The sequence below is a fragment of the Gouania willdenowi genome, chromosome 11 (genome assembly GCF_900634775.1).
Source record: "Gouania willdenowi chromosome 11, fGouWil2.1, whole genome shotgun sequence".
Taxonomy (NCBI): domain Eukaryota; kingdom Metazoa; phylum Chordata; class Actinopteri; order Blenniiformes; family Gobiesocidae; genus Gouania; species Gouania willdenowi.
This window is the reverse complement of record NC_041054.1, coordinates 31,472,074-31,488,985: the sequence shown is the minus strand read 5'-3', so window position 1 is coordinate 31,488,985 and position 16,912 is coordinate 31,472,074. Positions and strand designations below refer to the sequence as shown.

The following is a 16,912-nucleotide window of genomic DNA, read 5'->3' as shown; positions in this document are numbered from 1 at the left end:
TCATGATGGCAAGATCCAGAGTCGCCCCAAAAAGGCAACAGTCTATCCCCCGCTTGGAGCTCTGTGCAGCACTAGCCGGAGCTCAATTGGCCAACCTCATAGAAACTGAGATGTCGCTCCCCCTCCGACAAACAATTAATTATGTAATTGATATTTAGAAAGTTTTCTACAACAGAAAATTGCATTATGATCAGATATTCCAGTTAAAAAATTGTAAGTATGGGTTCCTTTTTTGGGTTTGTTTGTAAACACAAGATCAATTTTAGTTTGTAAGTCATTGTTGTTGGTTTATCTATAAACTGGGTTATGCTGCAGTAGTCAGTAATCATTATTCATTTTTTTTGTCCCAGTTCATGTTGAAGTTACCGACTATAATTATTTATTTTTTGTGATCATATGAATTAAGAAGCCTTTTTGTTGATTGGAAGTGAGATCGAAATTGAACTTTACAATCAAAAGCAGTTTAATTTTTTAGGAATATGGTTTAACAAAGTGTTGGGCAGTGCACATTCAGAAAGTAATGAACAGATGTAAAAAGGTGTTTAATATGATGAGATGTTTGGTGGGTAGTGAATGGGGGGCACTGGGCAGACAAGAGGTCACTTTAGGCTATTGTGTCTTGGATTATGGTTGTGGTATGTGGATCTGCAGCAATCACGTCTTCAAAAGTTAGACAAGATTCAATATCAAGCATAGAGACTTTGCACAGGAGCTTTTAAAACTAGCCTTACTGCAGCATTACAGGTAGAGATGGGGAAATGCCGTTAGCGCTAATGTTTTGGGTTAATCTACAAGGTCAGGGACAACATCATCTCACTCAATATGTATTAAAGCCTTGTTGGGATAAAGAATAGAAGTTTGTGAAAAGCTTTGCATGGACAAAAACAGAGCAAACAAAATAATGTAAAATTGACCAATTAAAAGTGAGTCCTATAGTGCCAGTGTCAGCAATCCCATCTTAGATACTTCCAGATGTTGATTTTAATTTATTAGACCAACATAACAGGATAAATGCACAGCAATATATAAATATTTATTATTATGGGTATGTGCAGGTTTAAACTGATGCATCTAAGAGTTCATCAGGTAGAGTGGGAGGAGCATCTGTCATTCCAGAATTTAACATTCAAGTAGCAAAAAGGGTTAATGAGGGGTTTCAGTGAATACAAGTATTACAATAGGTAGAGGACGTTAAGCCATCGCTTTAATCTTTAATGATTGTTGAAATGACCTTCTGGTGGAAGTACAGATGGGCTTTTTAGATGTGGGATGAGGGGCCTGTCAGTGGGGTTCTATGGGTTCTATAGGTTCTATGGGTTCTATGGGTTCCAGCACACAGTGGGGTGAGTGGAAATGAAGTCGCAGACAAGAAAGCAAAGAAGGCCACAAAGCATGGACATATAAATTTATTAAGCTCAGCAAAACAGAAGTGAGGGCTATTATCAAACAGAGGAGAAAGGAAAGGAGGCAAAGACAATGTTACAGAATACAGAGGAATGTTGGGAAAATGAGAAGAACAGGAAGAATAATGTCAAGACTAAGGTTTGGTTCCACATGACTGAACAGCACATTATTTAAAATAGGGACACATGACAGTGGAATATGTTGTTTCTGAATGTGGGAAATATGAAATAGAAAGAGGTAGTTTGGTTAAAAATGTTGAGCGAATCAAAAGCCAGTTTAGTTTGGAGATATTGAGGCATAGATCTGAAGGTAAAGAATATGATTTGTTATTTCAATTTTTGAGGGAAATAGGTTTGTTGGATAGAATATAGAATGTTTGTGGGGTTTTTTCGCAAAAGAGAAGTCAGGTACTGAGAGCCACACTCCACATCACTAGGTGGCGGTAATGCACCATGTAGTTGTTTGCCAACCGCCAAAATAACTCCCGTAGAAGAAGAAGAAGAAAAAAGAGAGAGACCGTAGAAGAAGAAGAGGAGGAGGTCAGGGTTCTGTGGAGGACAGCGGGGAGCAGCCCTGGAATGTAAACTAGAAGTAGAAGAACCTTCTACATAAAGGGTTATTATTGTACAGTGTGTAGAGAGGAGCTCCTAAACATCTCTTTATCACCTATTGTTCCATTGTGGGCCGGTAACGGTAAGATATCTGAGCTTTTCTCTGTAGCACCACCTAGCCTGTTAGCACCATAGATCTATATAAGGGATGGAACGAGGTAGATATGTGGTCCAAACATGGTCTCCATGTTTCTAAGGACAATAATATCATCTTCTGTTTATGTGAAGAACCAGGAACACTCTCACATCATCACATTACACAAGCTAATGTATCACATCTGTAGTTTTATTGACATTACTAATAGAATATGGTTCTACTTTATATGGAGGAGAATGTGTATTTTTTTTAGATAATAATTGCTAAATATTTATTTAAGTGGTAAATCAGTTATTATTCCACTTTGAACATATTGAGGGCCTATATGTGATATTTTTACCAAATAGTGCAAAAGTATTACTATTTATCCCAAATTAGACCGGTTTGGGAAAATGCTGTAGACGAAGAATAAGAAAAATAAGTCAAATCAATATTTGCTTGAGTTTCAAAACAGCATCAATTGTTGTCCGTACACAGGATGATGGTCAGTGTGTAGGTTGTGTTTCAGTGCTCATTCCCTCCATACGAGTCCACAACCTTTCATAATACAGGGACTGATGGACAAATCAGAGCTTTCTATTCAGCATGCCGGATGTTTTTTTGATTCATAATAAGAATTACTGAGAAAACATGAATGGAATGATCATCACTTTAAAGCTCTGTTCCACATATTTCACTCCTTCTAAATTTCCAAATTCACTGATCTTTGTTAAGTTGAGGTTTTGTTTCTTCAGACACGGTTTTTCAGGACATTTTTATCTGCGGACATGTTTCAACTGTCAACAGCCAGTCTTCCTCAGAGGGGTTCTGCTTATGCCTTTGATGTTTTCACTTCTCATTCAGTTCCAGCCATTTTCAGATTTTCTACCCCCTCAGTACCAGCCGTTTTTGAGCATTTTGACTGATTTAAAGACCCACAGAATATTTTCTACAATGACTATCTGAAATCTGACACCAGATTCTGAAAGATTGAAGTCTCTACTTTCATCAAAAAAAAACATTTGTTTCTGGCTCGTTTTGCTCTTTTGTAATCAGCTGTTGAATAGAGCAAGTTTTACAGAAATCTTCAGTTTCAGAGCAAAAAGCTGAGAAAAAAGCTTTTTTGTAAAAAAAAAACCCTGTCAGTGACTTTAAAGCTTTTTTTTTTTTTGCTTTAGTGACAAATCTAACATCTGAACATTGTTTCCTTATATAAAACAAAAAAAAAACCCAGACTGGTTCTTTGATGGCAAAATTATTATTATTTATCTATCTGGGTCAGAGTTGAATGTATTTCTTACTGTATTTTGGCGTTCCTCCAACTTTCTCTCCCGTCAGTCTGCACACACAACTTCCTCCTCCTCCCAGACATACAGAGTGTCACTACTTACCCCGTTTTTTATGGTTTTATTTCACAATCGCCACATTATCCATGAGTTCCACACATGCTCTGGTCGGAGTGTGCGCTGCTGTGCGCTGCTGGGAACATCAACTCTTTACGTAGCGCCATTTTCTGTCTCGTAAACTCCTTTACTCTCTTCCTCTTAGCTCCGCGGAGCATGGATGATCTCTCATCCAAAGGTGCGCTGCTACCTCCTACATGTCACCTATTATTTTGCTATCTGGCTCACAGGCTGGGGGTATTTTGTATCCACCTCGACACCACCCTTCCTCCCGTCCTCCCCCCGACACGCAGGGATGACCCGTTTGGCCCGGTTAGTTGATGGTTTTATCTCACGATCACAACATTATCCATAATCCACTCAGGTCCACACATGTTCTGTGCTAGTATGTGGAGCTGTGAGCTGCTGGATATGTCACAATATCACTCTGTAGCGCCATAATCTTGCTTCTTCCTGCTTTGCTGGGTAGCATCAGTGGCTAATCTCTCATCTAAAGGTACACTGCTGCCATCTTCAGGACACAGTTGGTCACTACATCACCCCACAGCTTAGATATTGATGAGGGACCTCCGCCAGGGTGTTTTCTAGTAATTCCCGTGAAAAAATGCAAATGACGAGATATCTCGTCAATGGCACTGAGCGTTTGGATTTGAAATGATGAGATATCTCGTCAATGGCACTGAGCGTTTGGATTTGAAATGACTAGATATCTCGTCAATGGCACTGAGTGAGTTAACTTTGATTATTTGCTGCTGATTTTCCACGTGCTGTGCTTGTCTTTCTCCCAGGTTTGTCTTGTCCTGTCCTGTCAGTGGGAAACACACTGAGTCCTGTTTACTGGGAGTGATGGTTAGCGGGCAGCGTGCGTTTCCGTGACGCTGGTGCTGAATGGCGTCCAGCGGAGGCGGCGTTACCTTCTTGATGGGTCTGGTTAGACACTGCAGCCTCAACCATCTCAGTCACATCAGGTGGAGGTGCAGCGGTAAACAGGTGATGTTTGCTGTTCATTATTTAAAGAGTAACTAAACCCCTGCTTTCTGCTGACCTGACACTGTGTGTGGGGGGGTAATTTAAAAAAAATGCCTGGTGATGTGCGATGTTCACGATAATCTGTCTCAGCCAATAGCAGAATTTAGATGTAATAGCAGAACTCAACCCTTAGAGGGCAGTAACTCTGACATTTCATTAATAAACAGCACTCCTTAATACCAAAATACATATGTATTCAGTTTGGGGTTTAGTTACTCTTTAAGAAAAGAAAATACATGAAGTGACAAAAAAGTATTTTTTTAAAAAATTGTGTTTTAATGACTCAGCATATTGGTCAAAGAAGCAACACTAGAGAATGACTTTATTTATCGACCTATCTACCTATAAAAGCAAGAAAGTTATGTGTGTGCGCGCACCATCTATATCTATTTCACAGCACAGCTCTGCTCCGGTGTGGCCAGAGCCAATCACAGTGGCGAGCTAGAGTCATGTGGGCGCCCACTATATGAATACATACTTCCGACGGGCACTGTACTAGTTTACCAAACCCGACAAGGCAAAAGTGAAACCTACAGGTGCGACAGACATTATATATTTATATCAGAGTCTGACCTGAAACCCACAGTTAAAACCTATTTTTCCCTCATACAAATGACATATTTACATTTGTTTTAGTGGTAAACCTGCTTTTATTAATAAACAAACGCACGTCAAACACAGGTGCGCAGTGTGAAAGCAGTGGATCTATTTACATAATCCACGTTTAAGAAGAAGAATAATCCATGTTCTTGTGCTTCAAGCCTGTCTTAATTTGTTTTCTCTCTGTTCACTCATCTGCTCTGAGGACAGTGCACTGTCAGCTGAAGCACAACACTTTTTTTTAAATCTTAGGATCATTTGCTCAATCAATCAAATTTGCAGATTGAAAGTTTGTTCTGATCTCCACTGTGATCAGTCAGTGAAAACTAGGGATGTAACGATTAATCGTAAGGCAGTTAAAAATCGATTCATAGGTATCACGGTTGATAGCGATTTTCTGAAAATTGAATCGCAGTACTTTTTTTATCCACAAGTGTAGGCGGCGGGCGGAGTCTAATAGTTTCTTTCTGGCCGCCTTCTACACTATGTTAATAAATGATTCATTACCCCTTTAACACCGAAAGAATATCTGTAATATTACTTGAATATCTGTAAAAGTCACATTTTTCTATTAGCTCTGTCTGCTAGCATAGCTTCTCTTCTTCACTGCAAGATATCTGCATGCCAACCGATCACTGTATTACCAGCGCCCTCTGCTGGTCCAAACAAATATGACGTAAATCAGTGTAATCACGGTTTGTTTTTTTTTTTTAAAGTCCAATTGTTAAGGCACAAAATAAATTTTCAGTTGTACTTTTAAAAGAAAAATAACTATTATGCAGTTTTGCATTGTTTATTATAGAACCAGAGTTTAAATGAATAGGCTTCATTTTCATTTCTATTATTCCTTTATTTATTTCATTCAAGATTTATTTTTAGTTAAATTGCATTGTTTTGAATAGTTTATCAAGGGATTCTTTTGACAATGAAAAATAAAAGGAAAATAGTACCGTATTTTCTCGTTTTTTTCCCAAAAAAAAAATTGTCTACAGACCCATTTTGTAAAATAAATCGTGAGAGAATCGTATCGTGAACCCAGTATCGTGAATCGAATCGTATCGGGAGTTGAGTGAATCGTTACATCCCTAGTGAAAACAGCAGAAATGTGATGGAAGTCACTTTGTCTGAACACAATAAATCACAGAAAGAATTAAGTAAAAACTCTTGAATGCAGGACTCCACATCCCACAATGCAGTGCACCAAACTTAACCAACATTGTGTTTACAGTGGAGATCTTTGTCTTTTTGTCTTTATTCGATATATATATATATATATTTTTTTTTTTTCTTTGTAAAGTCACGATCTCGATTCAGATTATGTCGACTATTTTAAAGTTATTTACCAATAAAACAAACCAAATCACTTACTTATAATCATTGTCCTAAATGGAAAAAATTCATAAAGATCATTTAAGACAAGGTTATTTTCAAATATTTTTAAAGTTGTATGTAAGAAATTTATCAAACTGGTTCCAAGTATAATTACCATTAAACTAAAAGTCTGACAAGTTATTTTAGTCACAGTACATAGTTACTTTGTTTAACTAAAGTAGTGTAGCATTAGCATTAGCAACACTTGCTACATAACAAGGCATCATATCAGTCTAGTGATTTTCACACACATATTAATAAAATCATACTTTAAACAGTGTTTGAACGCCTCATTTCACACAGTTTATACAATCATATCCTTTACAAGATAAAACGTTACTGCTTTGGTTACATTAGGCCTGGATGATATGGACCAATATTCATATCTATATATTTTTCCTCTAAATGGCAATAGGTGATATAAACCGTTTATTTTTTATCAATAGTTTTACAATAAAAACAATAATGGGTCAAAGTCAGTGGAGCCACAAAGACCCTTTTATTAATCACTAGCAGCACAATAACTACATTTTGACTTTCCTTCATTAAGACTGAATTGTGTGATTACATTCTGTAGTGTTGCTAAACCACATTCAGGATGTTGTCCCTTTAAGAAGTGTGTAAACGAGCGATAAAATGTTCCCGACATACGGTTTTACGATCTCTGTGATTTGGCAGATTGTCATCATGTTTAAATCCTTCATGATCTAATATCGTCAGATTGCACAAAATGTCGACATACAGTAGCTCCAAAGGTGTCATAATTTAGTGAACAACACTAATGACAGTCTTCATGACACTTTATTAATGCTAATGACAGATATGTACAGTATATGGTAAAGTGTTCCCTAATATGTCTCCAGTAGCTTTAATATTTTTACCAAAAGTTTTAAACTATTTCTAAAGAAGAAATCATGCAAAACACACAACAAAGAATAATACATGTTTACAAATCTTTACTGTTGATGGTGGAAAAGGATAAATGGGCTTGAATGAGCTGCTGTTGGCATGGCGACGGGCCGTCATCGTGTCAATCCATGTGTTTACGGGAAACTTTTCCCTCTGGATGATTGGTGGTCACGACTCGTGTGACTAAAGTACTGATTGGTGTGGTTTCAGGTTGTCAGTGGCCAATGGATGTGTGGGACACGTCACCTGAGTCGACCGGCGTGGGCTCCCGCCCCGCCCAACAGCTTGAGGTACCAGCACATAGCGCTGCCGGCTCTGTCCAACCCTCACCAACACGTCAGCCTTCTAAAGGAGCAGTGGGAGGAGTCTCACACAGTGTGTCTGCTGGTCTCACCGGGGGATGCCAACGCCCTCCACTCTCTCACACGCCTGTCGTTGTTCAGACAGCCCACAGCAAGAGAGTTGTACTTCTTCCTCACCACAGTAGATGGCAGCAGAGAGGACAACATTAGCGTGGACACGTTAAAGACACGCGAGCACGGCTGCTTCAGGAGCCTCTTTGAGACGGAACTATGTCCTGCACCCTACATGTACGGCTCCACATTTTACTGCTTCCACTGCCCCACCACACGCCTCCATCTGGTGCATGGACACGCATGTGAAGCAGGCAGCGGCATGCTGCGTGGACATGGTGTAGCACCCGCTGAAGCTCCGTCGCTGCGTCACGTCTCTTTGTGTAACGCTCCAAGCAGAGCAGAAAGAGAGTGTGCTGATGGAGACGGTGACGAAGAGGAGGAGAAACTGTCCCTGATGTTTGAGAGGCTGAGGGTGGAGGTAAGACACATGAGCGCTGCTGGGGCTCCCCCAGGTGGTTAGAGATATATATTTAAAACATAATTTATTTAGTTATTAATTGTTCCCATGTCTGCATGTGCAGGGTTCTCACCAGTATTTTTTCACAGCCTAAGGGGATATCGCTTGGCGCGTGAAATGTCTGATTCTCAGAGCGCCAAATTTAGCGAAATAAAGCTAAAGTTGTTTTTTTTTTTTTTTTATCTTTGTTCCAGCCTTACTTTAAAGCTAAGAGTTATTTGTTGAATTGGTGAAGGTGATGATGAATGTAGTTTGAGAGTTACTCATTCTTGGTTTATATATATATATATATATATATATAGGTCCTCCACTAATAAATACTCACACACTGTGTAGACAAGAAATAACTTTTGATTCAAACACTGGCTTTTCAAATTTAAATGATGTATTATGTGGGACCTGATGTAATATTGGAACAAACACACATGTGGAGGGTGAAGCCAATGTCTCTTTAAGCCTCAATCAGACGGTATTCACGTCAGTGCGCACACATGTAGAATGATCTTTTTTTTTTTTTTTTTTTTTTTTTTTAAGGATTTTTTTTGGCTCTAGTGGCCTTTATATGACAGTTGCTTGACAGGAAGGGGGTCAGAGAGAGCAGGGAATGACACGCAGGAAAGGGTCCCAGGCCGGGAATCGAACCTGGACCCGCTGCAGGTGAGGAACTATGGCCTCTGTACATGGGGCGGGCGCTCTACCCACTGAGCTAAACACCGCCCCAGAATGATCTGTTCTGAGTTATAAACATGATAAGCAGCTACATGTGCGCTACATGCTATGTACAGAACTGTTTATATTGGATGGTAATTAACAAGAGGAGGATGCACACAGGCAGCATCAGGGGCAGCTAAGTGGCTGCAGGGGTCCTCCGGTAAAGACGGGAACATCTGATGAGATTGCCTGTATTAATGATGGTGCAGCTGATGAATGTGTTTTTGGGTTATTCATATTAAAATAGAGTTAAAACAACCTGTGCACATCAAAAAGTCCTTTTTTTGCCCAAGTGTGAAACAATTATTACGACTGTATTGAATAAAAAAGGAAGAAAACAGAAAATCACCTCTACGTTGCTGAAAACTGAACGTAGGGGGCGCCATCGCTCCGTAGGGGAGCAAAATTACAACATCGGGGGCCCCACCCTCAAAAGCACTGGAGAGAACCCTGATTAGTGAGATATTTTAAGTATATTAGTAGTACTAGTAAACAAAAAAGTTTTACAAGTAAATGTTTTTGGTTGTAAAGTAAAGCAAATAACTAGTAGATAATTTTGTGTTACTGTGGTACTAGTAGACAAAAAATATGTTATTAGTAAAAGTTCCAATCTTTACTAGCACTACTAGTCCTAATGCTAAATTACTAGTTTATATATCAATATGTATCCATATGTCCATATTGCCCAGCCCTAACTATGACTCGTATAGTGATTCTACAAGTGTGGGAAAAGGAAAATAGGGAAATAAAAATCAGAATATTTGTTTTCTATCAAATCAGTATAAATCTGAATTGCAAAACATACTGTATCTGATCGTCACCCAAGTGTTGTGATAAAAACATGTGGTCCCAGCTCAAGATGGAAATAAACCAGAGGATTTAGTGTTCTCAGCGGAACGAAAGTCACGTACGTAACTATAGTTCTATGAATCCTAGATGACCGCCAGAGACGGTGCTTTAGCACCGCATATCTACACTACCGGTCAAAAGTTTTAGAACACCACATATTTCCAGTTTTTTTACTGAAAATTATTCAGTTTATTGTATCATTCTGCACTCTGAAACAATACTGTTCAGCTGATGCTCATGAGGGTCTGGTACCAAAGTGTGTTCTAACACTGCTTTCTGCAGACAGAGGGGGATGGAGGTAACCTAGAACAGCTTTTAATGCTGATTCAACCTTCATTGCTGCAGAGCTACTTTAAATTATTAACACACTTCATGTTCCCTGAAAAAAGCCTATTTGAATAATTCTGAAATGTACATTATTTTTCAGTTTTGGGAAACTAAACCTTTTTTTAACCTCTGGATGTTCAGTTCTAACCTTTGTAACATTTCAAGATATTCATTGGACTTGAATTACAATAAATAACTGGAAAAATTAGGGTGTAAAACTTTTGAGGCGGAGCTTTAGCACTGGATGAGCAATGTCAACAGTGTCATGAGGAATCCGGCCACCCACCCCACACACTGGATGCTGAGGGTTTGATGGCAAAGACCCCTCCCAGAGGAGGAGGCGTTGCCATGTTGACCCTGTAGAATCTGGTAAAGGTGCTGGGTGAGGTCCACGAGGCTGCAGCACAACCCGCCTCAATGGATACACCCTTCAGAGAAGCCCATGTGGTAGATCTCACCCTGGATGGTGGAGGGAGAGCACTGGCCATGTAGGTATGCATAATGGTGATCACCACCCAGTAGGATAGCCTCTGTTTTGACAGATCCCTGCCCTACCTAGGGCCATTATAGCAGACAAACAGCTGCTCGCATCGGCGTATGCTCGATGTAGCGTTAATGTAAGTCTCCTGAGCTCGAGCTGGGCACAGCAATTCTGACCCCCCTTCTGATGATGGTTCAAAGCGTTAATGTACAAGGGTGACATCTTTGGGAGAAAGGCTATGTTTGACCACAACGTGACCCCCCCTCAGGGTGTTACCTCATGCATGTGTCTTGGGGTTAGTGAACAGAATATGTTATGATATGTGCTTTAGCATATATTGTATGCTAAAACATATGATATATGCAATAGGTTTTGAGTTTATTTTTAAAGGTGGAGAGAGTAGCAGCCTCCTGTACTAAGACTGGGAGCTGGTTCCAAAGGGGAGGAGCCTGGTAGCTGAACATTCTGTCTCTATAGATACACAGGAGCTAGATCATGTAGAGCTTTGTATGCTAACAGGAGACTTTTTAGTGAGTTACTAGGACATCCTGACAGTATAGAGTTACAATAATCTAATCTAGATGTAACACATGCATGGATTCATTTTTCAGCATCACTCTGGGTCAAGATATTCCTGATTTTAGAGATATTACGGAGGTATAAGAAGGCTGTTATTGTGATTTGTTTAATATGAGCGTTAAAAGATAAGTCAGTATCAAAGATAACGTCTAAGTTTGTTACTGTGGTGCTGGGTGACAGAGTAATGTCATCCAGTTACTGCAGTGAGCTGGTTTATTAGTGCCACTGCTGACATGTTGTCTGACTGGACAAGGACGTAAAGTGTTCCAGGGCCAGGTGAACCACCTGCAGCTCCAACACATTATGTGCCTGATGCGTACAATACCGTGGGCTTTCTTTAAATTCATTTCATTTAGTTTTAATAATGTGTTCATATCTGTTCCTAATGTGTGTCTGCTTATGCTCCAATCACAGCTGAGGTTAGTTTAATACTGAAGTTTGGTGAATATGATGGAACACACATGGTACGCTCAGATGTGAACCAACGGTTGATAAATGAGGACCACTGACTCACTGATGTCATCTTTAAACCACTGAGAGGCTGTTTAATGTTTCTATTCTTCTTCAGCTTCCCAGTTTCTTCATGACGAAGCACGACTACAGCATGTACTCTGAGGACGTGGAGTTCATCAATGGCCTCATCAACGTCAAGACCAGGTGGATGACCTAGCTCACACTGCTGCTGAGTTCAGAGCTTTACTCTCTGTGTGTGTGCGTGTGTGTGTGTGTGTGTGTGCGTGTGCGTGCGTGCAGAGGGCGTGTGCTCTACCACCTCACCCTGTCGTCATGGCGTCTGCTGTGTCTGTGTTACTACGCTGAGGCTCGACTGGACGTGCTGAAGCTCACCAAACACACGGAGGATGGAACCATCAAAGCTCGCTGGAGGATCAAAGGCCTTCCCTTCCATTCTCTGCTGTTCCATTTCCTGTGCAAAGACAAGTCTCACCTATACAGGTAACTCCACAGGTCCTGGTTCTGGCTCTGGTTCTGGTCCTGGTTCTGGTTCTGGGGCCTCATTTATAAAAGAAAGCGTATGCCACATATAAGCAAAATTTGGAATATAAATAAAACCTGGTGATTTAATGTGCGCACTTCCACGTCAACTCTGACCCTGCCTTATGCACAAAATCACGAGAAAGGGGAAACTCCACCCCCAACAGGAGAAGGATGAAATTAAAAACAGCTCTGTGAAATTATTATAATTTGTGTGAAATAATCAAACATATTGAACATTTCACAACACACATTATTTGAAGGATGTATTTGCGAAAACGCAGGAGGAAAAAATTATACTGACGCCCCAGGGAGTGAGTGACGTATGCGCGCCTACAAATACAGTTTTATATTATTATTATTATTATTATTATTATTATTATTATTATTATTATTATTATTATTATTATTAATAATAATAATAATAATAATATTAATAATCAAAATCACATGATCATTGCTCAAAACTGCTGATCAATTGGCTGCAACACCTGTAGCTGTTATAAAAAGGAACTCTATGCGTGAAGACGCACAGTGGCTTATTTGGCACTGCTGGATGACGTGGTGCACGGGATACACCGGGGGAGAGGATCTTCAAAGACCAGCGAGATCTGAAGGCAGGACCCCCCGTGAGGGGGAGGGAGGAAGATGCATCAGTGGGAGGAAGACGATTGAGCTTCTGCAGAGTTTACGCCAACGTTCGAGTTGATTGTGATTTATAAATGTAAACAGGCGTGGAACGTACGTGCACCCTCGTTTATAAATCATAAAAAAATAGATTTGTACGCACTTCCTGGTTTTTAGCTCACGCCAGCTGAAGTGTGCTTACCTCGGCACACTTTTATAAATGAGGTCCTGGTTCTGGTTCTGAGGAAACTTTCCAAACATCTTTACTTTGGCTTCATCTGTTGCAGATCCTACGATGCGTTCTCCACGTTTTACCTCGGACCAGACGGACTCATTCACTGTCACAAAGTGGAAAAGGTACGACAGCCAGGGACTGACTTCAATTATCCATATTCCATTGCAACTCCATTACAGTGACCAGCATTTTTTCCAATTACAATCAAAATGATTATTATTATTGTTTTACCCCTTAAATAAATTACAATTACATTCTCAATTACTAAAGTTTAATTCCAAATAATCACAATTACTGAGCCTTTAATAAATAAGCTTTATTAAACGTAACCTTCCTCTTGTGTTAGCTTTCTGTTAGCATCTCTAATGCTAACGGGTCAGTTTGACCCATGTCTATAATCAGCTGTAAAATACACAAATAAAAAGGAATGTATATTGATAAGGATTTTGTGATACTGCTTATCGATCCGTTTTTTTTTTAATCGATTTTCTTATTGGTTCTCAAATAGGCTGAAAAATAAGTTGTACGTGAGTACAGAAAAGAATACAGCCTGGTTTATCAAAATAAATATCAGGTTTATTTATATAAATCTTAATTATTCACTACTGAGAATAAACAATACCTAAATGAGTAAAATGAGTTCACAAGTCAAGTGGACAGTGGTTTAGGATAATAAATGAACCTCATTTTTATCATTATCAATATATAAACCCCTTAACAGCTGAAACCAGCAGGCTGCTTTTGTTGTGAAATATACATGTATGCTACGACTGTACATCCTGTCACTGAATTAGCTTAACTGAATAGCAGCCTGAGTAACAACACTACACACTAACCACTATGAATTACTGCTGAAACGTGAACCATCCTAACACTACGTTAAAAGTGCATAAAGAAACACACTTTTAACTACACATGACGTACTGTATGTAGAACTGACGTAGTGAGACAGGTGTGCTACCATGAACACACACATACCGCTCTGACTTTCATTCACATTAACTAACCAAACTACATCAACAAGAGTAACAACCAACAATATGACAAACCATATGAGGTGGTAATCACACTTTCATTGATGCACACATAACTTATCATTTCACTGTTGATGCCACGAGTCAGCTCGTCCACAGCTTTCTGCGTAATATACTGATCTGATCTAACGTGAGTAAACTCACCTCTGGCGTTAACAGCGGTGAATAACATGAGACAGAGATACGGGATTGGTTAAAAAAATTGTTTGTTTTTTTCCATTGGTTGAAATGATTACAGATTTACAGCTGCTACAGAGGATTTTCTTCATTTCTTTTTCAGAGAACATAACATTTTAATTTCTGTCAGGACAGAAAGACAATTTTAACCAAAAACTTATAAAGTGTATCTGGAGAAAATTACCTACCGTAGCTTTAAATATCTAAGTCAAATGTTTGGAGAAAGGTGAATATTAATCACCTAAACGTGAAACTCAACAACAAAACAAATAATAAAGCAGTGATAGGTTTAGTCTTCATCTGATGTCATTTTCCAGTTTTTACAAACACTGATGTTAATGAAATTATTGGATTTTTTTTATTCATTTTACAAAACCATTTTAGTGTTTGTCACTGAGTGTTTGGTTATGAACAAACAACATTTGATCACTCAGCTGCTGATGAATTAAAACTGTGACAGACAGACTTCTGTCCACGTTGGTCACAGTGATTCAACTCTTTTCATTGCACTGCAATAATCTGATCAAATCAACCTGTTACATTGTTTATCAATGAAGGCGTTTCAAATTAAAAGTGAACTTTATCATTTTCACAGATTTCAATGACATTTACAAGCGTTGGTAAAACTCCAGGTTCCATGATTTCTAGACAGCCCCAAAAAATGACATCACCACCTCCTTTCCTTCAGCCCGCCTTCATTCACAGATGCTCTTTTTGGCTCCTTACGTGCGGTGGGCGTGTCAGCAGCCTGGACCAGAGAACACGCACACGAGAGAAGTGCGTAACTGCAGGCGCGCAAAAAAGCGCTTAAGTCCAGACGAGATAATAGAACCCTTACTTATCTGAATAATATCCACTGTTATCCAGGAAATTTACTATTATTATTATAGTCATCTTAAAGATGGAAATCCTGGTTTTAATCACAAATAAAATGGGTTTAAATGTGACCAGAAAAGGTGGTGAAATGGTTAAAGTTGTAAATTAGAGTGGACAAAAACAGACAGAAAAAGTGGTAAAAAGGGCTCAAAATGTCAATATTGGAACAATTAGTTTAAACTGGTAAATAATGGGCATGAAAAATAATCATGAAATATGGTAAAAAGAGGTTAAAAGTGACAATAATGGATCAACATGTGACATTAGGTGTAAAAGTGGTAGAAATGGTTTATAAGTGATGAACATGTCTGGAAAGTGGAAAAAATGTGTAGAAATGTTATTAAAATGTGATGTAGAAGTGTCAGAAATGTGAGAAATGTAGCAAAAATATATTAAAAGGAGAAAAATATGTCAATAAAAAGTGATGAAAATAGGTTAAAATATGGTGAGTTTGGTGTAGTTGTAGAAAAAAAATGGTGTGTGTGTGTGTGTGTGTGTGTGTGTGTGTGTGTGTGTGTGTGTGTGTGTGTGTGTGTGTGTGTGTGTGTGTGCGTGTGCGTGTGCGTGCGTGCGCTGACTCCAGGTGATGCCGGCTCGGCCCCCTCTTCTACCCAGAGTGACGTCCTTCCTGGCGGGGGCTCTGGTGGCGTTGGGACTCCAGGAGAACCGCCCCGCCCTCAACCTGCTGCCCCTCCTCCTGTCTTCACTGAGACAGAACAGGAAATGATTCCAGAGAAATAAATACGTCAAATGTTCAAACCAGTTTTTGTTTCTCTGTTAAAGATAAATAATGGTTTTATGGAACAGCTGTACCTATAAAGTGTGTGTTTCCACTGTAACGTGTGCTAACTAGAATAAATCATTAGTGCTTATCTGCCTCCTGTTCATCCCACACTTAGTGTTCCAGGCAATAGTCCTATTAATAGAGCAGCAGAGGTGTCAGAGTACTGATATAAACACAGGTGCTGGTCATTAAATTAGAGTATTATGAAAAAGATTATTTATTTCAGTATTTCCATTCAAAAAGTGAAACTTGTCTATCATATCCATTCATTACACAGACTGATACAGTATAATTCAAATGTTTATTTTAATATTGATGATTATAACTGACAACTAATGAAAATCCCAAATTTAGTATTTCAGAAAATTAGAATATTACTTAAGACTGATACAAAAAACAGATTTGTAGAAATTTTGGCCAACTGAAAAGTATGAAGATGAAAAGTATGATCATGTACTCAATACTTGGTTGAGGCTCCTTTTGCCTGAATTACTGCAGCAATGGGCGTAACATGGAGTGGATCAGTCTGTCACTGCTCAGGTGTTATGAGAGCCCAGGTTGTTCTGATAGTGACCTTCAGCTCTTCTGCATTGTTGGGTCTAGTGTCTCACATCTTCCTCTTCACAATATCTCATAGATGTTCTATGTGGTTAAGGTCAGGTGAGTTTACTGACCAATACCATGGTCCTTAAACCAGGTACTGGTAGCTTTAGCACTGTGTGCAGGTGTTAGGTCCTGTTGGAAAATGAAATGTGCATCTCCAGCAGCAGGAAGCATGAAGTGCTCTAAAACTTCCTGGAGAACATCTAAAGGCCTTTGCAGGACACCAGGTGTCTTTAATATTGAACTTCTCCACAATATTCCAATTTACTGAGATACTCAATTTGGGGTTTTCATTAGTTGTCAGTTATAATCAACATTAAAATAAACACTTGAAATATATCAGTCTGAATGAAATGAATG

General features: G+C 39.2%; 1 protein-coding gene across 3 annotated transcripts; it reads left to right on the top strand.

The window, feature by feature from the left end:
• Nucleotides 1–1,353: 1,353 nt before the first annotated feature.
• c11h6orf136 (chromosome 11 C6orf136 homolog) lies at nt 1,354–15,924 on the top strand. 3 transcript variants are annotated; one of them, XM_028460643.1, is made up of 8 exons: nt 1,776–2,097; nt 3,725–3,806; nt 4,283–4,484; nt 7,614–8,237; nt 11,792–11,880; nt 11,977–12,177; nt 13,131–13,200; nt 15,749–15,924. In XM_028460643.1, the coding sequence occupies exons 3-8, from the start codon at nt 4,383–4,385 to the stop codon at nt 15,890–15,892; spliced, it is 1,230 nt and encodes a 409-aa protein (XP_028316444.1). In that variant the 5' UTR covers nt 1,776–2,097; nt 3,725–3,806; nt 4,283–4,382; the 3' UTR covers nt 15,893–15,924. The 3 variants fall into 3 exon arrangements, with proteins under 3 accessions (XP_028316445.1, XP_028316444.1, XP_028316443.1); XM_028460644.1 differs by lacking the exons at nt 1,776–2,097; nt 3,725–3,806 and adding an exon at nt 1,354–1,542; XM_028460642.1 differs by lacking the exon at nt 3,725–3,806 and having other exon boundaries at nt 1,780–2,097.
• The last annotated feature ends 988 nt before the right edge of the window (nt 15,925–16,912 follow it).